At 32.0% G+C, this 23,350-nt stretch overlaps 1 protein-coding gene across 6 annotated transcripts; it reads right to left on the bottom strand.

Annotated features, from left to right (window-relative positions):
- Positions 1-630: 630 nt before the first annotated feature.
- LOC137814904 (haloacid dehalogenase-like hydrolase family protein) lies at positions 631-17,921 on the bottom strand. 6 transcript variants are annotated; one of them, XR_011081694.2, is made up of 28 exons: positions 17,338-17,921; positions 16,031-16,131; positions 15,900-15,956; positions 15,716-15,810; positions 15,271-15,370; positions 14,789-14,847; positions 14,501-14,625; positions 14,117-14,186; positions 12,920-13,007; positions 12,726-12,801; positions 12,262-12,322; positions 11,869-11,944; positions 11,678-11,788; positions 11,482-11,577; positions 11,094-11,216; positions 10,083-10,280; positions 9,304-9,408; positions 9,138-9,202; positions 8,739-8,832; positions 8,391-8,548; positions 5,569-5,618; positions 5,364-5,485; positions 5,006-5,113; positions 4,329-4,375; positions 3,195-3,231; positions 1,649-1,896; positions 1,397-1,546; positions 631-1,080 (listed from the first exon to the last, which is right to left on the bottom strand). XR_011081694.2 is itself a non-coding variant. In XM_068617843.2 (28 exons), exons 1-28 carry the CDS (start codon positions 17,702-17,704, stop codon positions 916-918), a joined length of 3,198 nt encoding a protein of 1,065 aa, XP_068473944.1. In that variant the 5' UTR covers positions 17,705-17,921; the 3' UTR covers positions 631-915. The 6 variants fall into 6 exon arrangements, 1 of the variants encoding a protein (XP_068473944.1); XR_011081693.2 differs by having other exon boundaries at positions 2,409-3,231; positions 4,329-4,421; XR_016514742.1 differs by having other exon boundaries at positions 4,329-4,421; positions 8,391-8,573.
- Positions 17,922-23,350: the final 5,429 nt, after the last annotated feature.

A 23,350-nucleotide genomic window follows, 5' to 3' on the forward strand; every position in this document is an offset into this window, starting at 1 on the left:
TGATACCTGAGTGCTAACACTCCGATTGACTTGAGCGTTGGAGTGTCTTCTGCAAGTATCACTCCCGCCTATAGAGCCGAACGACCGAGAGAAAGAAAGAGTAGTAGGGAGTTTGGAACATCAGTGATCGACCAAAGGTAAAGGCAGATCAATCATTCTCTAGGCCCCAGATCTATTCGAGAACAATATTAATTATTTATAAAATTGAAATTAATGTATAAGAAAGATAATTTTACAATCCTTTTGAAATTACTTACAAAACTTTGTTCTTATATTTTTCTTCACATTTTCTTTCTATATCGAAATAAGCACTTTCCATTTTTTATACTTTCCTTTTTTACTTCTCAAATCTACCGGACCCTAAGCTTGGGGCATTTGATAGCCAGCGGCTGCTTAATTGGGATTTGGTGAAACTAACAGATATGAATGCCTTATCTTAATATTATAATCCAAGTTCTACCAACAAAGGCTAACCTTCACTCTATAGATTTGCTTTCTACCTATGAAGGGCCTCACATATTTCTATTTTTCTTCGTACACCTCCAAAGTGTTAACCGTACAGTATATGTATTGTATAAAAATATTAGTATGTTAGATTATTGGCCTCCAAGTGCACGAATGTCGACTTCGTAGACAAACCATCCTTGCTTATCCATGAAACAACCATTATAATAATGAATATACATAATAAAATAAATTATTTAACATGATTACACAATGATGATTGATGAAGACATCTTCAGAGAAGCGAGAAAGGGCACATAGTACCCTGAGTTTTGTTAGTTGTGAACTTATGTGTTGTATCAGAAGAAAGATTAAGACTCAAGCATTTGAATATTATTATATACAGAAAAAGAAACAAAAGATGAGGAAGAGAAAGAAGCGCTAGAGAATCTGGTTTAAGGTGTCACCAACTCACGGAGCAACTGTCTGCAGTAAGCTGTTGGTTGAAGTTTTGGGTTTCACAAGATGTGCAAGAGTGACGTCTGCTTTGGCAGGGCTAGAAACTCCCTCTGGGAAGGGGACCTCAAACAGCAAAGACTGGTACAAACAAACTTCATCTTCCTTGCAATAGTATACCTGTAAAGAGACAATGTAATTCTTTTTACATTATTGCTCGATGAGTTTGTCCACCACCACCACCACTATGCGAGGTGGATTTATAATCATTGCAGTTGAATACATGAAAAAGCTAACAAAATTGAGGTAAAAGTCGGTCACTTTAGAATTAAGATTCCCAACATTAGAGAAAGAAACTGCTAAAGTTTTCATCGATATTTCTAAATTAAACTAGAATTTCAAGGATCTGAAACTTAAAGAAAAAGGTTTGAAGGCGAGAAGCAAACCATATTATTTCACAATCCGACCAACTTCTGAGTTCTGTAATGAGGCATACCTTACAATTAATTCTTCCCATTGAAGCAGAGTTAGAGGATCTCTTAAAGTGAAGAGTTGCAGATCCTTCTGGACTAATGAATCCATCAAGGGGTTCAATATTCACAGCATCTTCAGGTTCAATATCCACGCTGAATTTACTGCGTGCTTCCTGCAATGTAAATTTAGGAGAATAGTTAATGAAATATATAATCTCTATTGTATGCTAAAAATTGAATTATTAGTGCGTTTGAAATAAAGGAAGGGTGAGGACCTTTGAGAAATGATACTCGCTTGGTAATGATATTTTAATAGACAAGTTTCCCTCATTTGATGAAATGGCATCAATCGTAATTGGCAATGTATCGGCTGATGCTCGCCGTCTAAGACGTTTAAAAGATCTTGATTTTGGTTTAGGAGGCTGAATTCCTTTAAGCTCCAAGGTACGGAGTTCAGTTTCATCAGCGTTTAAATCTAGATATCGAATTAAGCTGTTGTTTGTGTCAGATATAAATAATCTCCCTGAAAACAAAAATAGAGAACAACAAAAATTTGTAAGAATAAGGTTGATTTAAAGTTAATTCATTTTAGACCAAATAATTGAATCAAGTGATCAACAACCCAAAAAAGAACAAGATATGTACTTGTACCACAAAAAAGTAGTGTAGGATTATATAATCATACATAATCTGATGACAATTATGTCCACTATAGTTTATGTATATAAATATTTAAAGGCTAAATTATACAAAATGGTCCCGACAGTACGCTAGCTCTAGGTGCATGGTAAACACTTTGAGAAGAGGGAGAATGAATGCGATCAGATTTATTGACAAAACATACAGAACAAAAATGAAATAGTTTATTTATTTGAGAGGCAAATTACAATGATTGAGCATTATTAAAGGATGGATTGTAACTGTGTTTAGTGTACACATTAATATTCTGACTTATAACGAAGAAGAATATATTTATTAACTCGTGTGTAGTGTAGACGAGTTAAATTTGTTAAAAACATTATCAATGTGAGATACCTTGAGAGATTTTGTAAGCATATTAGTCACGTGGTTGCTGAAGAGCAAAATATGTATACTTGGGAAGCGTAGCTGTTCTGAGGAGTTAAAAATGCTGGAAGGGTACAAAAGCTGCTAAAAGGCAAACAATGCTCCGAGAGCACGCCGGTTTCCAAAGGGTGACAACTTCCAATGAACAGGAAATGCTCAAAGGGCATAATAGTCACCGGAGAGAAAAAACATGCTCGGAGGGCATGGCGACTACCAGAGTGCTAAGACTTGAAGGGCGCTGTTGTCAGAAAACAAAAATGCTCAAAGGAAGCTAAGGCTTCCAGCGAGCCAAAATATTGTACCAGATATTGTTTACCTAAGAATATGTTAGAGTGACAAAAGTCGGCACCAATACATCTATTAAAGAGAAATTGGATAATGGCTTTGTCACGGCTTTAGTAAGCAGATTTCCTTACAAAAGGTCTTCCCACAAGACGATGTCATGATCTCACATGCAAGTTAGAAATTATATATATCCATACACCAGCTTGAGGGTAGGATATTAAGTGTACTACTAGAAGATATTAGAAGATTCTAGAGATCCTTTGTAATCATTACTTTAGGGTTAGAGTTCTCTATATATAGAGGTTAATGTCCTGTTTCAAATAAATAAAGTGAATAAAGTATTCTTTCATTGAGATTAATCCTTTGAAGTACATGTATGTAAAAAAAGTTTATATTCCATCTTAGAGTCATGCAGGGCAATTTGTGAAAGCTCTAAAATAAATTAAGTAGATGGAAGTAAAGAGAGCATACCATTGTTCCCTTCAACAATTCCTGCCGGTTCAGAGAGCTGCGAGAAAAATGATAAAATATATTACACATACATCAGCTTTATATTGAGAAAACAAGATACATCTTTGTTTTATCTTCAAATAGACTTCTGAGAAGGATGGCTGAGAAAAGAGAAGCATTCAAACATGTGAAAAATTTCTATTAAATAATGAATCTACAGAATAAAAGACCCGGAAACAAGACTAGGTCAGAGTAAGAATGTCAAATAGCATAAATTTCTCCACTTTTTCCCATTTCTAGGGTAGAAAAAGGAAAATAAGAAATCTCTCTAGAAGAAACTCAAAATTTGGGTTTGAGTCATCCCAATTCCATAAAACAGGCTTGCAAAGTAAAAATTATACCCACTTATATAGTCCATGTGGAACTTGGATTTTTCCAAATACACCTCATCATACCCAACTCTATTGAGTTTGCGTGGAGAATATAGTAAGTGGCCCTTTTAATAGATTTAAAGTAGACTTTGATACCATCTTAAGATTTTGATTGAATATAACTCAACCTTAAAAATCTGACTTGTAAAATGAGAGTTTAGCCCTACTTATATATTCTTTAAAGGCTCTACCTTTAGTTAAAGGGGAACTTAGGGGTTTCCCCGATAAAGAAAAAAAAACTAACAAAAGTAATGTTAACCACATCAGTAGAATAATTCCCAGGAAACCTGTTGCATATTTCAAGTTAGTGCAAATATCATTAAGTATTATTAAGCAGCATCAACACATTTGTAGTGCTTTTCTTTGACAGTCTAGTGGTCATTAACCAACTTGTAGAAGAATAAAAGGAAGAGAGCATCTGATATTCTAAATCCTAGAAGTGTCAATTTTCAAAAAAATTGTCATTTATTGTGCTTCATCAGCTTGAGATCATGCAAACATATGCACTATATGCAACCAAAAACTAAGCAAATTAAATTCATTCCACCTTTGAAACAATTGACAGTTGCACACTTACATGTATTAAAACGAGAAAAAAAAAGGAATGCACAGCAGTATGTCTTCTTGAATGGATGATTCAAGATTTTATAACAATAATATAAACTGGAATTTATATGCTAACAAGGAGATGATTTAGGAAAACAGCATAGAACATTTTACCAACCTGAGCTTTTACAGCCGTTCCATCTTTGAAACCAGCTTTTCCAGTTCCTGCAATGGTGTTAACTCTTTTACTAGTTGGATCTAGCTTCTTGATCTGATAATTTAAAACATAACACAGGGAAGGGAAATAGGCAATTCAGTCAATGAGGATAATGGAGCTAAAGTCTGACCATCCAATTAATTAAATTGTGTCTAAGGTGTTTCATGTATGATTCCAAAGCTCCAAAAGATATGTTAGATGACATAATCCGAGTATCTGACTATGTTTAGAATTAAATCACATATGAGACGTACGTAACTACATATTTAGAAAAAGAATCAGCTACCCTTGCAAGATTTCACATAAAAAAAGGTTAAAATATCTAATTAATGTTTAAACCTGCCTGACACCAAATATTGATTCTTAATAGAAACCAGCAGGATGACCAGTCAATCCTTGCCTTTTGAGGACAATACAGCAAGAATAAGGAGAGAATTGTTGGAAACTTCAACAATGACAGAAATTGGAAAATGCATGTAAAGACAAAAGGAACATGTAAATTAGCCTTATTGCATAGCGAGGAGCCTTTGGTACTGGAATATGTTAGTTAGCTATATAACTGAGTCGGTGTTCTCTATAAGATATATTGCATACCAGAGCCATGATAAATCAAAAGTAACTGGGTCTGAGTTCTCTACCTTGTGATTGTAGCTATCTGCGATATAAATTTCACCATCATTTCCACACAAAACCCCCAATGGATGTTGAAGAAGTACATCAGACCCTATTCCATCTTGATCACCAAACTGCAGAGGTTTGAAGATAAAAGGTAGGTTTAGATTACAAGGAGAGAAATTCTAAAGAGAAAGGTTATAAATGTATGATATATATCAGTAATTAAAGTTGTGTAGCTGTGAGTTTGAAGATTGAAGAACATTTGTATCATTAAACACCCAAGCTAATCTATTGCAATTTTTTTCCTTATAAAGAAACTTAATGGGCCAAAATAAAGCAGGAAATCTAAGTAACTTGTATCTGAAATTATATCAAAGCTACCTTAAACAAATTGTCAGAGAACATTGGGTCACCACCAGCTAACAACTGAGATCCTCCTGTTTTAAGATCCACAGCTCTAATTGAACTACTCTCACTATCAGCAATGTAGATCTTGCTTAGATCTTATCATGCAAAATCAAGTGAAACATTTATTATTATGAATGACAGTTAAACCGAGTTCAATTAAATTGTTGCCACAGGTTACCTTGAGACAATGAAAGACCAGAAGGTTGTGCAAATGACGTGTTTGTAGAACTATTTAAGTCAAAACATGATCAAGTAAGCAATAATCAGAAGTTTGTCAGAGCTCAAAAATCACCACAATACATGGAGTAAACTGAAACCAATAATTTCAAAACTATGGTCCAACCAACACATATCTTTCCTAGAAAAACTAAAAATAATCATTGGCAATTGAATCAATTTAATTGTCCCCTGAAAAGCAAGTGACTTTTTCATGCCATTTTTCATTAAAAATCGTTCTTGAATTTTTCACTAGTTTTTTATCCCCTTAAATTATCCAAATTCTGGGTTTAAAAATTCAAGAATGAGCTTTTTATACAATTCTTCTTGTACAGATTTTTTCAAAATTTTCAGCACAACTTTTAAGGGCATGTCAAACTTTTAAGAGATTAAACTTTATTTTAATGAAACAAGTATGCATAGTCTTACAGTAATAGTTACAATAGCAACTAGATTGGCACTCTTATTAGTAACAATCATTTGCAAAATGTTATTAAAAAATTAAAGAAACAAACCAACAAAAGTGGGGGATCACGCCAAACCGACTAGGAAAATCTAGAACTAGGAAGACCAAAACAATCTATAGAACGTCGTAATACAATGCAAGGAATGCTATCCCACCAAAACTAAAACTAACCAATGTTCATATTCTAAATTTGCCCAAGGCTTTCCACAGACATAATTAGATAAACACTTATTCTAAATTTGTCTTGTCCAAGACTTTTCACGAAGACAAAATTAAATAAACACCTATTCTAAATTTGCCTAAGCCTTTTCATGGACAAAATTAGATAAACATTTATTCTAAATTTGCTAAAGACTTTTCACGGATAAAATTAGATTATGCCTAAACACTTTTCTCAGGAACATGTATGGTTATCATTTTTTTTTTTCATTTACTCACACAAATAGTTATTTTCTATCTAAAATTGTTCGGTATTATCTAATTTTGTTCGTGAAAAGCCTTAAGCAAATTTAGAATAGGTGTTCATGTAATTTTGTCAATGAAAAGTCTTAAGCCAAGTTTAGAATTGGTGTTTATCTAATTTTATCAGTGAAGCCTTATGTAAATTTAGAACAGATGTTTATCTAATTTTGTCCATGGAAAGCCTTGGACAAATTAAAAGCCTTGGACGTGTTTATCTAATATTATCCATGGAAAGCCTTTGGCAAATTTAGAATGTTTATCTAGTTATGTTCTTGGAAACTCTTTGGCAAATTTAGAATAAGTAGGTTGGACACATCTGATAGATATTGCTTTTGAGACTGATCACACGTTTAATAATTTGAAAACATACAATGAAGATCGAATTATCCATGATTTATTTCGGTAAAAACATGGTTATTTAATGGTTACAAAAGTAAAGTGACTGGGGACCATGTGCTGATAGAAGGTAAAATATTGTGGAGGTGAAGTTAGAAACAATGGGGACTCAGAAAACAAAAGCCTAGAAATTGAATATTGCAAGAGACTTCTTCAACAAAAATGCATCAGAAAGGGTTGGAAGGAAGAAGACCTCATGTGGAGCTTCTGAACTATGTTGCTCTGTCCAACAATAAAAAAAAATGCTATACTAGAGTGAGACATCAAATTAAGTTGTAAAGAGTATAGCAACATATAGTAGAAGCTCCACAAGTTTTTGGCAAACTCCTAATTCAATAACAGTTTGAATACGGTTAGTTGGGCCTTCTGAAGTGGATTAGTTGCTAAAGGATAGGCAACGCAGAGCCATTTCGAGCCTATCCTAGCGAGCGTTTGTGTTGGGCCTATCGTGCCACCCGCTATCAGACCACCCAAAATATATAGTCCCACGCACGAGTTGGCAGTCTCGACGTGAGGGGGTGTGTTGGAGATCCCACATCGACTAGAGATTAGAGTTTTTCATTGTATATAAGTGGGTGCAAACCTCAACCTCATGAGCCGGTTTTATGGGGTTGAGTTAGGCTTAAAGTCCACTTTGTAATATGGTATCAGAGCCATTTCGAGCCTATCCTAGTGAGTGTTTGTGTTGGGCCTATCGTGCCACCCGCTATCGGGCCGCTATCGGACCACCCATAATATATAGTCCCACGCACGAGTTGGCAGTCTCGGCGTGAGGGGGGTGTGTTGGAGATCCCACATCGACTAGAGATTAGAGCCTTTCCTAGTATATAAGTGAGTGAAAACCTCACCCCATTGAACCGGTTTTATGGGGTTGAGTAAATCAAGCCGATTTGTCACTAACACTACAGATAAACATCAATCTGCATATCATGTAGAAGAGAGAATAACAATGAATATACAAATTAACAGTGTTTATATTAACAAGATCAGCACATGGTGCCTCCTAGTCACTTTGTTTTTGTAACCATAGAATAATCATTTTTTACCGAGATAAATCATGAATAATTCGATATTCATCTGACGTTTCCAAATTATTAAATGTGTGATCAGTCTCAAAACTAATATCTTATGGAATGTCTACAACCTATTCTAAATAAAGGTTTTTAGGGAGAAGATTAGATAAACACCATGTTGCAAGTCTAAACATAGACAATCTTGAATATGTGGTTGCAACATAGAGAATAAAGGCAACAGAGCACTAAGACTATACATGAGGGAGGCAAAAAGATTTTTAAATACCATAAGTATCGATATAGCACAAAAATGCAGTGTCTGTGAAATAGCAACATTCTGGGCGTCATGGTATTCAAATTTCAAAGGTTACTTCAATAGAATCCACACAAGAACAACTGAAATTACTATTGGCATCAGCAAGGGGGTATTTTTATTTGAGGTGATACCTTGATCCATTTAAATTTCTTTCATAGCCATCACCACTAAATGCTCTCGAAGTTTCCGCCAATAAATTGTGCTCCCAAATCTGATGCTGGCCAGCCATGGCGATATAAATTTTTTCTTCAAGTGGATGAAAGCAGACATCCCAAGGGGAATTGAGAAGCTGGAAAAGAGGGAAATGGAGGAGTCTAACATTGTGATCCATTAAGGAGCCTATAAGAATCACATTTAATGAAAAGACTATAATTAAAACAAACAATAAGGAGTCTAACTTTGTGGTTCATCTTAGATTCTTATCTATATATCTTTGCAAATGGCACTCGTCCTCAATATTTACTAATCAATTATATTACCTGTGTGTCTCCTTTTCCACCACCAACATAATCAGAGCCCTTGGTCCCATTTCCAGCAAGGGTCCGCACTTTCTCATTAACAAAATCAATTTCCCTTTTAAAGCAAAAACAAATGTTAGACCCACCAACATGAAACTATTTAATTGACAATATTGAATAGAAATTTATTAAATTGTATTTTTTAATTAATAAATTGACCCATTGAATTTATGACAACTTGACTCGCATCCAATATGAATACAGCCCCAAAGTCCTTTATCAAATCAAACAAATATTTTCTTTTCAGCTGTTTTTTACTATTAAATTACCCTAAAATATCCATAAAGTGATGACCAGACGCTGTCACATATATCATAAATATGAAAATAAGGCTATTGATTTTCTGAAGCTGTCATGTACCTCAAAGCATGGTTTTCAGTGTCTGCAACATAAAGGATGTTTTTCTTTGCATTATAAGCAAGGCCCTAGAACGGAAAAAAAACAATTAACCTATATTGATGAAATACTACATTTAAGCAAGAATTAAATACTCTAGAAGCTCAAAGTATGCTTCTTTATTTTGTACCTGAGGACGGTTAAAAGTAGCATCATCAAAGGAACCATCCTTCAAACCTTCCTCCCCGCTGCTCCCAATTTGTACAATAAAATTCCCATCAAGGTCAGTAACCACCTGAATAAGCAACATGACCAGGTGACTTGCTGCTAATTTTAGTAAACAAACAACTTGCATAATTAGAAAGAGAAGGTATTAGAAATGCATGCTTTGGCAAGAGAACTCGGAATAAAGTATGCTAATTTGGGATTCAAAGTTTAATTTGCATTATTTAGTAACACAGTTTCATTATTAATATTATGGGAATTTTAGGTTTAGTAGTTTGGTCATCAGAATTTCATATACTTAGTTTAATTAGGATATCTAAGTCACATAATGCTGGACTTCATGTTTAATCTTTTATAATTGAATTTGAACAATAGTATTTAGTGAATTAAATAGTGCGGTTCCAGTGTCTAGTTCGAATATACATTAAGAGGAATGGACTTCTTCTGTAATTCTTAAGTAATTGTATGCAGCAGTGCCTTCAAAAGATATTCACGATTCGTCTTATATATGAGAAAGATTGCAAAGGTTCTATAAGATATTTTTTGCAACTTCTGAAGGGAACTTATGAATTGACCACAGCAAGGAGTATCTGGAAACCTGGCAACTACCATCCATAGTATGTTGAGTTAAAATACTGCTCCAAATAGTTTGTATGAGAAGTAAATCTAGTGACTCATCATTACAATTATGCACAAGTGGTCATGAAGAGAGAAGTTCGGTGTAGGCAGTGGTAGAGCACTCACTATGCGATTATGGTTGCTGTCAGAAATAAAAAGCCTGTTATTAAGGACATCAACTGCTAGCTTTCCAGGAAACTTCAATGGAGAAGTCAACAGGCGTGGATCATTATCTTTCTCCAAACTCAGGGAAATTGGCGTATTGTCCAGGATGTTTTGCTTTCCATAAAATAGAAGTGCAGCCTCCACAAAATCATCTAGATCCTTTTCAAAACAGGAATAATGCAACACTTGTTTTAATCACCATATTGTAAGAAAAATAATAGCTATAACTACATGTATCAATTGATGAAATTGGGCACTATTAAGAAAAATTAAATCAACGACAATAGCAATACAAATCATTAAAAAATCCTTGGGCGTAATATAAATAATTCCTCCATGCTTAAGCTTGGTTGGGAATTGATTGACGCTCAATCTAAATGGGTTAATATTCTTAAAGCACAGGCTCCGTGACTATTCAGTTCCATAACTACCTAAATGACAGCCTCAAGACAATTATTACACAGACAAATAATTAAGACCTAATAACACTAATTCTGCTTCTTACTTCTGCCAACATAAATTTTCCATGGCCTGCCAGAAAGACTCTGCTTGATTTTGCTGTCTGTAAAATTACTCAACTACAAAAGCTATTTATGGCTGTGCAATAGATACCTACAGGCTCATAAACAAGACCTTTTGTTCAACAGATAATATTACCGCCTGTTAATTAGATGGTTGCATGTGTCCAAAATCATCAATCCCTTGGATAAACCCGTGCGCGCAGCTCATTAGTAGGACAAATATGAATATAAATGTCTGCCACAGATATCTAGCACAGTAGCCATTTTCTTTAAACAATGCTAAATCTATAATACCCAGAGTCATAGTTCTGGTATTACACAAACTAGTAACAGCAACAAAAAAAGTCATACTATGCACATAGTCCTAGAATTATCTTCCATTATTTAAAAATATCACAACAAAATTTAAAACAAAATACACATAGATGAGACTAAAGATCGTCATCAGTACCTTCTTGTGACCTTCTCCTGCTAGTTGTGCAAGAAGCTTACCATCAGGGCCAACTATAGCAAATGTTGGCCACGAATTTATACCCAAGTTCCTCCAAAGAAACATGTCTCCGTCGTTGACAACCTAAAAGGAGGAAATAGATAATAAGATTTGGTGGAGCACACTTTATTAAGCAAAAGTTCAAGAGCCATAAAATATTAACAAAATTAAATATCAAAAGCAAGGAACACTGATAAACAAAATGCCAGCAGAATAAACTATGAAACCAAAACATTGGTTTTTCGTAAACTGAACATCTGACCATAACCTTCTGACGATGTTCAATTTTTTCAGAAAAAGGAAAATAAATACTTTGAAATATTAATGGAATTTGAAATTCAAGCTTTACTGGGTGAGAAATTCCATAGCGTAGAACTGCATTGCGAATTGCTTCAGAATCTTTCTCGTTATCAAACTTTGCAGAATGAACACCCACAACAACAAACTGAACAAAGAACAATATCAAACATTAACTAGACAAGTAAATAACTTTTCACACAGTTACAGAACAAAAAGGAAAATTCTTGAAAATTTTGAGAAATTACCGGCGTATCTTTGTATTTTTTCTCTAAAGCATCTAAGTCTGGCAACACGTGCATACAGTTTATACAACAATAAGTCCAGAAATCCAGCAATACAATTTTTCCTTTCAGATCCTGCCAAAAATTAGAATCAAAAGCTAATGAATTATATCAGATATTTTCATCAGATTATAATTCAAACTTAATAAAAGTACCCTGCGAAACTGAAGTGGAGCTGTATTCAGCCAATCAAGTTTAGATGGAAATTCTGGAACTATCTGAGCACTTCCCCTTGAATTGTGAAAAGAAATTGATCATAGTGTATTAATAACAATTACAACTTCTACAATAGCTCATGGATGTACTGAGCTTCAATGTTCAATCAATGTTTTTTTTTTCAGAAGGAGGAGATGATGGTTACAATTCTAAACAGATAAAATAACTGACAAAAGAAAATATTGTCTTCAAGCTAAATATTGGACAATATTGAGAAAACGACTATATATATATATATATATATATATATATATATATATATTAATAAAATAAGCATAGGGTTAAAATCATCGGAAAATATTTATATATAAATTTATCAGAACACTAATTACCTGCTTTCCAGATCAGATATGTAGTTCACAAATTGCTGGATTCTATCATATCTTGAGCTATCTGAGAACAAAAAAGCAATAAATGTATGGATTATACTTCAACTTTTAGTATAACTCAAAAAAATTGAAGAAAAAAGGCTATAGTCAATACCACTCACCACACTTATCTATCTAGCAGTGGTATTGACTATAGCCTTTTTTCTTCAATTTTTTTGATAGGATAGATGAAATCCTTTTATCTATCTAGCATGTAACAGCTTAAGTTCTAATGCTGATTGTTTCTTTGACGTGACCATAAAGCTTCAATCACTTTATGGTCCAAAATATGATTTGGTACCTAGAGCAGAAATGAGGTATTTATCCTTGCCTAACATGCAGTTTTAAATTCAGTGGCAATTTATATTCATATTTATATATATCATCAACAAAAGCCATGAGATAGGAAAATAAATAAAGTAATTCACCTTTCTGCTCCAAGGGTGGCTGGATAACACCAAACAACTGATTCCAAACTGCCTTCGGGGAAGCATATTGCATTGCCTGCAGTACAGCGATGAGCACGTGATTGACTTGCAAATTAATTGTCCCTCCAAAAGATTAAATTGAAGACTTAAGATTCAACCAAAGTTGAGGCAAATTTTGTGCAACAGCAATGTACCTTCCAGTTACTTAAGGTGAAGATAAGGCAAGAGATAGCAATGCCCAGACTTCCAAATCTCAGTATATCTCGCCGAGAACCCTGCAACCTGCCCATAAATTATTTCTGCACCCTCATAATAGCAAAGCAACAAGAAGCACTGCTTGTTGCAAGGGCAAACCACATCAATAAACAGTTTCATTCTCATCAAAAAGCCATTGTCCATAATATAGGAGAACGACACCAGACCATCATAACATCAGAAATCCTTTTATGAGAATCCTCCATTGGCTAGTTAATGAATCATTCAATTATTTACGTTGTGAACAAATGCAAACGGAACTACATTACATCCCGCTACTGTTCAGAGGCAACTTGTTTCAATTCTTACAATTGGAGGTCGTTAGACTTTTATTTTTCATACTTCCTTCTTTGAAATACACAAATATATACTAAAAGCCAATTCCACTTAAAGACAAACCTTTTGCCCCAAGTACAAAATCTTCACACACACAAAAAAAATCCCCAACTTTCTCTTTTCTCTCCCCATCCCCTCCTCAAGCCCCCACGATTTTAATAACTGTTTCAAGCTTCGACATAGACACCATTGTGATTCTATCTCCTGCCTGCCTCTCCTTGCTTTTAAAAAGAACATCAATGTATACTATCACATACATACATACATAAATATAATGTGTGTGTATTATAAAATAATATTATGATAAATACTATATAAAATATATATTAAAATATAATGATATATTATTTTATAAAGTATAATATTAAAATATAATGATATATTATTTTATAAAGTATAATAATAACATAGATTTCAAATTATTTCGGTTGTGTTATCCATTGTCCATTTAACAATGTACAAGATAAAAAAAAGTTATCCTGAAACTTAAATTTGTTCTCTTTATAATTATATTAGTGTGTGTATCAAATACGCACATAATGAATTGAAGGACAGAAAAATATAAACCCTCAAAAAAGGTTTATGAAATTAGTATTGAATTACAATCTATGATTTGATTCCTATAGAGGATAGTTATCTATCCATCATCGTCACAATGAAAACTGGTTAAAAGCAATGCAAATTATGCTAAGACTATATATATATATATATACCTTACGAACTTACTTTTGGAAGAAAATCTTTGGAATTAAGGAGAACGAAAAGAGAACAAAAAAGGTTCCAACATGAAACTGTCTTACCCTCCAGCAAGCACAGCAGATGAAGACTCTGCAAAATTATTTAGAGTTTCAGAGCCCTGCATCCTCTCATCTGCAATGGCATGTGTAGATAAGACCTCGTGCAATATAATATCTAAACTCTTGCGCACTATTCAAAAATAATTGTCAGAAAATAACTATCTTAACTTTTAAGTATACTTTAATGGAACAAACAACTTGACAAAATCAGCCTAGTATTAAAGTGAACGTTTTGCAATAAGTGAGAACAATTTGCAATACATAGAGTACTCATAGCTCAGAGTTCTTAAATTATGGACCAAATGTGGTTTTCCATTCTACATCAGTGGCAAAAAGAATATTTAGAGGAAAAAGATAGATTTACAACAAGCACCCAAGACTACATACTATATCCAACAGAGCCACCATAAAGAATATCCTCAAGTGAAACACTTCCTATGTCATCCCGGATAAATGTTGGTTCGGCAGATTCCAAAACCTCATCTGATAATGAGGTCCTTACAGCTATGCAGCTACAAACAATGAAACAAATTATGTAAATATTTTGTCTACATTTTAATAACGTAAACATAGAGTGGTTTTGGTTGGAGTCTAGAAATTGGTTTGGGTTGGTAAGTTCAAACAACCATTATTTATCCTTTTTTTTAACAAAGGAAATACAAAGGTAATGCTTACCGCATTTGCGCAGCTTTGGCAGCTTGCACTCCAGCTAGCGCATCTTCTATAACAATACACTGGGAATACATATTACTTATTAATTATGTTTAAGAGAAAATACAACCCTCATGTCTAAGTTGTGCATTAAAATTTAATAGATGCTGATAAACATGATAAGAGAAAAATACGCCCATGATAAACCAAGAGTACTCCTCAGGGTGCAAAACACACCTCCAACCCACTTTGTGCTAAAATCTAACTTTTTATTAGAAAAACAGGAGAAAAATAGATCGATCAAACTCTAGACTACTTGGTCATAGAGGCTTCGATACCATGTTATAGACTAACTATCCCAAAAGCTTAAGGTTTAAGGTGAAGACACACTGTTCGTTTTATATTGCATCTTGAACAATATAACACCACCACTTTGAAAAATGCCAATCATCCAAAATATTAAAACATAGGCCTCTTGATAATAAGCTCAATCTAATACCATATACCTCACTAGGGGGCACATTCAATATTCTTGATGCAGCTAAGAAAATATCAGGAGCAGGTTTCAAATTCTCAAAAGCATCTGCAGAGACAATCACATCGAACCTAATAAAACAAATGCAATTGTATGAGAACAACATTTATAGAGTGTAGGTTACAATTAAAACTAAACCCGAGCTGATGAAATTAGGCTTGAAATGCAAGAGCAATTATGTTGTTTAAACCTTGTCTAAATTAAACATTCTACAGCTTAGCATATAATAAGCAGTGTACTTACAATTCATCTTGGATTAGGGTTTAATACCATAATGTCGTTATAACTAATTTAAGAAAAAATAAAAAAGTTCCATACTAATGTTTACTGCATACTATCAGTAAATCAACAATATTTGTAGGTGCAGGTCAATGTCTCCATTAGCATTCAAAAAATTACTCAGAATGTTGGCTTACATTGACAATGGTAAACCAGCAGCGGCTAGATTTGCATCAACCTTTACACGATCAGCACTAGATGCAACAGCCACTTTAAGCCCTTTACTTTTACACTGTTATGTGGTACCATGTATTTTCTTAGTTCCTTGATGAATCAGAAAAGCAATCAAACAATGTTAATATCATGATTAGTCCTGCATACCTGAGAAATAAGTTCAAGGGCACCTGGAAATCCTATTCCAGAATCTGGTTTTGCAAACTGAGATAAGTGAAAAACATTAGGCAATATCGAGTAGAAGAAATAAAAAGTAGCATCAAGAGAAATATAAATACCTTATTTAAATATATTTCAAAGAACCTTTTTTTGGCAGCTTCTGTGTCAAATCCTTTAACTCCCTTAACAGAAGCAACACCTCCCAAAAAGTTAGCTTCTCCTTTCATGTTTAAAATTGGAAAAAAAGAACAATGAATAACTTAAAAGCTTAATAATCAATTAGCAACTCAACAAAACAAAATGGAACTTATCTATCTGCCAAATAACATAGTCGAATCAAAGCAAAATAAAAGTGCAGTAAGAGTATACTAGAAAGAAAAAAAGCATTTCGAACACATTCTTTGCTACATGTTACACATTGTAAGTGTGGAAGTTAAAAAGATGAGGAAATTTAAAAAACAAAAATGACATTATAGAAATTTGTTATTTTCTTTTTATGTTCTTTTGTCTAGTTTTAAGATAGGAAATGGATGTCTTCCAAAGTTTTGTTGTATCCTACCGAGTAACCTCTAGATCTAACTTGACCAACATTTTCTATTCATTTTTTATTTTTCTAATTTATTTCACCTAAAATCTTTCGGGGAAATGAAACAATTAAGAAGGATAAAGAGGTCAATGATTTTACCATAGACATGATTCATAACAAAACATTAAGACTGCTATTGATCCATGTACCCGACCCAAATCTACTTATTTCTCTTAACCACCTATTGGGAAAAGGTTTAGTTGTTGCTAAACATGAAAGTGTTGCACATCAATTGCTTAATTTAATAAAAAAAATGGAAATCAGATAGGATTTAAAAAATAAACACTTCAACTACATGTTAACCGAATCAAACACAATTTGAAATCTGTGACATAGGATAAGCCCAACAACAACCAAGCCTTCTTCAATGCATCCAAGCAGCAACGCAGTGACTCTTGCTCATTCGATACTATACCAGAGCCACATAGTTCGTTGTTTTGCGATAATCACCTAGATTAACACTATCACCAAGTTGATCCATGTTGTAGAAGTTCAACTAAGATCTAAGTTAGCCTGACACAACCCTCACCTTTTATCTAAGTTTGTGCAAGGATTTACAAACCGCGAAAGCAGGTTTAGTCATTCTCATCATCTAGCTCTAAGCTGAGACTCCATAAAACGAACAACAACGTTTGTCCACGTCTTAGTGATTTTGTTTCTCCCTTCGCAATGCACATTCAATGCCAATGTTCTCTCACGGTGGATTAACGCTCCAAACGCACACTAAATAAATTATCGCTAATAAAGGCAACTGGCCAAAAACGCATAACATATTCAAAAATTACGATGCAGGTTGAAGCGTGAAGTTCAGGAAACAAAAACCGAAACCTAGAGAAATACCGGTTCCCGTAAACGGCACAAAATCGTCGACGGTGACTTCGATGCCCATCTCGGCGAACAAATCGACGCCGGCTTTTCTTGAAGGCTCTTCGCTGTTGCAAAGCACGCCGTCCATGTCGAAGAGCACCGCGGAAACCTTCCCCCACTCTCCTGATTCCGCGGCGACGTTCTTCTGCTCGACATTCACCACGCAAGCTTTCACTGCGAATCTCTGCGTCAAAACGAGGCGTTTCGATCGGCAATGGAAGAATCGAGAAGAATGAAGCGAAACGGGTTTTGGTCGTTTGATACTGGAGGAGAATAACAACTGCTTTGAGGCCGTTGGGCGCAATAGGTTAAAACGACCCGTTTCAAATGTCGTTGCCATGCTTATGCAGTGCAGTGATTCTGTTTGTGAGTGGCGGGGAGGATCTTAGTTTATATTTATTACAAAACTCATGACAAATTTCAGAGGGTACCTTATCCACTTCTTCACCACACCATTTCTTTCTTTATTTTCATTTTTTCCCTCTCGGGGAGGAATTTTTCTGTCCATTTATGCATTCTGTGACTGAGAAGTTATTCAGTGACTAAGAAGTTACTCAATTAGCTCATACTCTGCTTCACATAAGTTATTCAAATGTAGTTTCAAAATATTTTAAAACATTTAATCAAAAAAATTAGTATTCAATCAAAAAAATTTAAACATTAAAAAAATGTAACTGTTAGAACTTTCCTCAAGAAGACAACTGATGATGTAAAATTAAGTTTTTTAAAAAAAAATATTTAATATTCAAAATCATATTAAATTTTGTTTGTATGTATAAATAACATTTCCGTAAAAAAAATTATCTCTATATAGGTTTTTCTTAATTTCAATTGTAACCATAATAGAGATCTTTCTTCCAACATCTCAAAACTTTTTCTATGTTTACTGATATTATTGTTATTAGTTTTTTTTTAATAATTGCTTGGTTGTTGATAATGAAGTTGAGTTTTTTTTTTTCCTTTTTAAATAATATTTTTATGTGAGGCTGTTTCTTTCTAATCATATTACTCAAAGGGGTAGGAAGGAGATAAGTACAAGTTTTATTATACACATCTTTATTTTGAAATAAACAGTGATATTATTTCCTAATATGATTTTTTTTTTCATCTTTTAACTAATAAATTAAATATATTTTAATCATTTTAATTTAAAATGAGAATAAAACCGATCTACCAAACTTTATATAAATGTGGTCAATGTGAAGGTTTCTGATGAGCTCATATAATACTCACACATAATGAATAATAACCCACGTTTAAATAATAAATAAGAATAATTTACATATATAAAAGGAAAATCTCTTTATTAGTTATATAGATGATACAAATAATGAAACTATACTAAATGTGCAATATACTAATGCAATACAAAATATATTTTCATTAAATTTGGGACATTCCTTAACATAATTTCGGAATTTAAAATGCACTTTGAATGGTAAATATAATATATATATATAATGAATTAATGTGTTTTGGCTTGTATAAAATCTAATGTGAAATACATTCCTAAATATAACATCAAAATACATTTTATAAACTAAATCTGAAATAAGGATCCTTTTGTCTTTTTACCATCCCATGGCAGGCACCTTCAAACTATGAGGTTGGAGAATGCAACTGTCTCTGTATTTCAAGACTATTTTGATTTGTCAATGGTTGGAGAATGCAATGGTTTTTTTAATCTAAGATATTTACAATATAGAAGTTATTTAAAGTTTTATTACAGTTTTCGTTATTAAGAATTTGTAAATATTGCTTTTATGAATTTTTTATTTTATAAGTTTTCTATAAAAAAAAAATGACATATGCCAATTCCTGTAACCTTTATTTTTAAAATTTTATTATTTAATTGGTAAAAAAAATTGTGGTGGAAGAATATCTCATCGTGTTTCATTTTTTTAATATGTAACTCCTAATATAAAAAAAAATATTATAAAATATTTCTTACAAAAAAAAAAGTTAGCATGGAGCAGCTGCTATATTTCATAAAACAAAACATTTTTTTATAGAAACTTCCTTTACAGCTTCATTGAGCACCCATTAATGAAAGTAAAAACATGAAGGAAGAAAATATTGGAAAACAATTTTTTGTTGGGAAGAGAAAGAGTAACAAAGAGAGAAATAAAAATAAAGTTTATAATTTGTTTTGAAAAAATTAAATATAATTTCTTGTAGTAATTGTGTTTATTTTTTTCTCCAGAAGCAGAGTATCTCTCCTCTGATTCTAGCTATGTACCTATCCCTGCCATTTCTCAAGTGTCCAAAAACACTTCCAATTCAAAACAACTTCCTGTCATTTCCAACAACCCTATGCCACTGCACTACATCATTTTCAGTTAGACACATGAACCCAAGTAAAACAAATGTACGTATGCTCACTTTTCTTCTTTTTTATTTTTTTTTATAATTATAAACAGAGTGTTTATTAATTTTATTAATAATTATTTTTTGTTGAAAAATATGAGTTACAATTTTCAATAAAAAAAAATTTAACTAATTTCTAACACACGACATTTGAAAAGAAGATAAAAGGTCTCTAATTTCTCAAATGCTTTGTTTATTTTTAATATTTTTTACAAGATTTAACTTGTTGACTTTATCACTCTCTTTTAAGAAAAAAAATTAAATATTTCTTTTCTTCAAATTTAAATATATATTATTTTAGACTAGTGTATCTTTGGATATTGGAATGTTTTATTAAACCAAACGACATGATCACTGTACCAACATATTTTATATAACTAAAAGATAACATATTAGTATATAATATACATACAACATTATTAAGATACAAAGGTCATCGTTAAATACATCATCCAAACCTTTCTATAAAATAACTACTATTTCATCATGAATACATCATCAAAATCTTTTTATAATATAACTACTATTTCATCTGGAAGTATGTTTTTTTTTCTAGTCCCACTTGTAATACCATTTATTTGTATACTATGTATGATAATCACATTTAACACGCATAAGAAATGTAAGTGTTAGTTATTGTAATAAATCATATCATCATTATCATATATATATATATATATATATATATATATATATATATATATATATATATATATATATATATATCAATGTCATGCATACTAATGTTAATAAATTCACATTTAGTCACATCATAACATAATTAAATGTAAGATGTTTTAAAAAAAATTATAAATTGTGATAAATAAATTTTATCAAAAGACAACATCTAACACATACTAGAATTTGACATATATTTTCGATGTTGGTGTGACAAAACATTTACTATAAGTCACATGAAAGTATCATTGAATTTTTCATGACCCAAAGTCCTGTCTATGTAATTAGATAATTAGTAAAGTATCATTGAATTTTTCATGACCCAAAGTCCTGTCTATGTAATTAGATAATTAGTAAAGTCAGCATACCTCTATTAGTGTGAGTGTCATGTTTATCATTGTCACCCAAGGCATGATATCACCCTAGGTATATCTACATCATCCATCAAGGGTCATGCAAAACACCATCTAAGATACTCATACAAGATAAAACTTATATACACATTCCAAGTCCTATGTACATTTAAATCTTATATTTTCAAATGAGTAGTGAAAGTCCATAAATAAATGTTAGACGTTGATTTTATAATTTATTCGAAAATCTCTAGTTTTTAAAACCCTTCTCTTTATGCATTCTCTCTGACTTTAAAAAGGAATTGGTGAAGAATAAATTGTTTCAGACTTATTGAAAATTTATTTTTGGTAAGTAAAATCAATCTTATTTGAGATTTTTTTTTTCTTTTTCTCTTCTTTAATGGAAGGTCGGGGGGATGTCATTTGTGTGAGATTGATCTTGAGTACTTATCTTGATTGATTGGAGTTTTAGTAAGGATTAAGTACTGGATGTTGAAAGTTATTTCAACCTATAGAGAGCTAATAATATCTTTATACAATATGATATTTGTTAAGTGAAATGGTTAGGGAATGATAATATATAATTTATATAAGAAAGTTGAAGACATGAGAATCATTTGAAGCTTTGAAATAGAATGTTTAGATGGTATTATATTTGTAGTTTAAGACTATAAGCAATATTGTGGATGGATATGGGAAGGTAATGACTTTTATAAATAGTTGGAAACTTTGAGAAATTGTTTGGTTGGGTTGCTCTCGGGTACAATATCGCTTTAACGACGTGTTGCGATCTTTACACTAATTGTCTTATGTTGTTTAAACAATGTGTTAGTCGTCTAAGTGATGTAGCGCATAACTCAAATGTTAGCTAGTAGTTGAGCGAGAGAAGGTCGTGTTAATTCTACCTCATAAAATAATATCACTCAAGTGATATGTCTTGTGGCTAAAACATTATTTTTTAATGCTTAATCATTACATGCACAAAGGCAATATGCTACAAGTCTTTGTTGTAAGCAATGGACACTCGAGTGATGAGATGATCCTTTAAAGGAAGATGACCTTAGAAGGGTGTTAATTTTGGGTTGTATTTCGTCAAGAGATAGGAGATCACTCAAGCAGTAATGTGCTAATTTATGGTGATGTTGTTGTATTTTAAATGTGTTTTTATACATGTTGTGATAGAATGATGTATATATTGGTGGTTAGTTTGAACTCCTTAAGAGATAATGCAACTCATCTAAAGTTGATTATAGAGCCTATTAATTAGTAATAGAGAGATTCAATAAAACTACCAAAAATCTTACAAAAAAATAAAATGATATTTACTTGTGATACTTGAAATCAGTTAAGGAAGATACAAACTTCAAAGATTAATAATATTAGTTAAGATTAAGAGGAAAACAAACAAATAACTAGGGCTTATAAAATATATCTCTCACTATGAATAAGGAGACTTAAGTTAAAATGCTTTGGTTTGAAGTTATTCCAACTTTGAACTAGAACAATGAAAATTATCGTGGGACGAGGTAAAACTTTTCCTGCCTCCACAAGACAATACCATTTTAATTTGTGTTCCATAAAGCCAAATCCTCAATCAGCAAAACCGAATGAACCTTTTCCTTTACTTGTCCTTCAACACTTTGCCAAGAAAATTCACATGAGAAAATGTTAGAAAAATCCATAAACACTAAATCCTCCTATGATGATTCTACTTAGAGGTCTCGAGTAGATATAGCCACCATTGCAAATAGTAAAAATAATCATAAAGAGTAAAGACAGAGAGAAAGGACCTCCAAAGAAGAGGAACAAAAACGAAAGTGTTTTACTTATTATTGCAATGCTAGATTTTGACATTGTCATTTTCATTGAAGACATTGGTCTTCAGCATCCGGCACACATCTTCAAATAAAACTTTTCTATTATTCACTCTTTATTGCTAACCTTATCTTAGAATTTAAAAAAAAATTATATATAATTTTAGCATGTTTAATTACTAATCCTTAAATTATAAAAAATAATCGTAAAGATTAAATATTGTTTTTTTCATTATAAAATAAACTATTTAACAGTAATTCAAAATTATAATATCATAATAAGTTTATTATTAAATTACAACGTTTAAAAAAATAAATACGTTTTGAAAAAATAAAAATGAATGTATATAATTATTTTCACTAATTTTTTAAATAAAAACTAATTTAAAAAAATAAAATTAATTATTATATTGATTAAGTTATATATTATTCTAGACACTAATAGTATTTAAAGTAATTTTCTAAATTTATGAACTATTTTTTAAATTTGTATTTAATTAATTATCAACTACTTTATATTATAAAATTAATAGCTAAAAACTAAATAGATATCAATTAACTAAATAAAAATAATTTATAAATTTAAAAACTACTTTAAATATAATAATTATTTAATCAATAAAATAATATTTAGTTTAATTAATATAATAAATAATTTTATTAAAATAAAACTATTTTTAAAATGGATGTATAAACATAAATTTAAATAAATTTTATTGCCAAGTATTCTCAAATTAGAAATACAAGTTAAGTATCTGACACTTTAAATTTTTA

Source organism: Phaseolus vulgaris, chromosome 1 (genome assembly GCF_051622355.1).
Source record: "Phaseolus vulgaris cultivar YP4 chromosome 1, ASM5162235v1, whole genome shotgun sequence".
In the NCBI taxonomy this organism is placed as follows: domain Eukaryota; kingdom Viridiplantae; phylum Streptophyta; class Magnoliopsida; order Fabales; family Fabaceae; genus Phaseolus; species Phaseolus vulgaris.

What these genes read in the sequence shown, in the direction of transcription:
- LOC137814904 (XM_068617843.2), bottom strand. Translation starts at nt 17,704, where the DNA reads ATGGCAACGACATTTGAAACGGGTCGTTTTAACCTATTGCGCCCAACG. An exon ending in TCACCTTAAGTAACTGGAAG is followed by an intron (nt 12,802 to 12,919) that starts GTACATTGCTGT and finishes GCTGTACTGCAG; the next exon opens with GCAATGCAATATGCTTCCCC. An exon ending in TGGTCTTTCATTGTCTCAAG is followed by an intron (nt 5,486 to 5,568) that starts GTAACCTGTGGC and finishes TTGCATGATAAG; the next exon opens with ATCTAAGCAAGATCTACATT.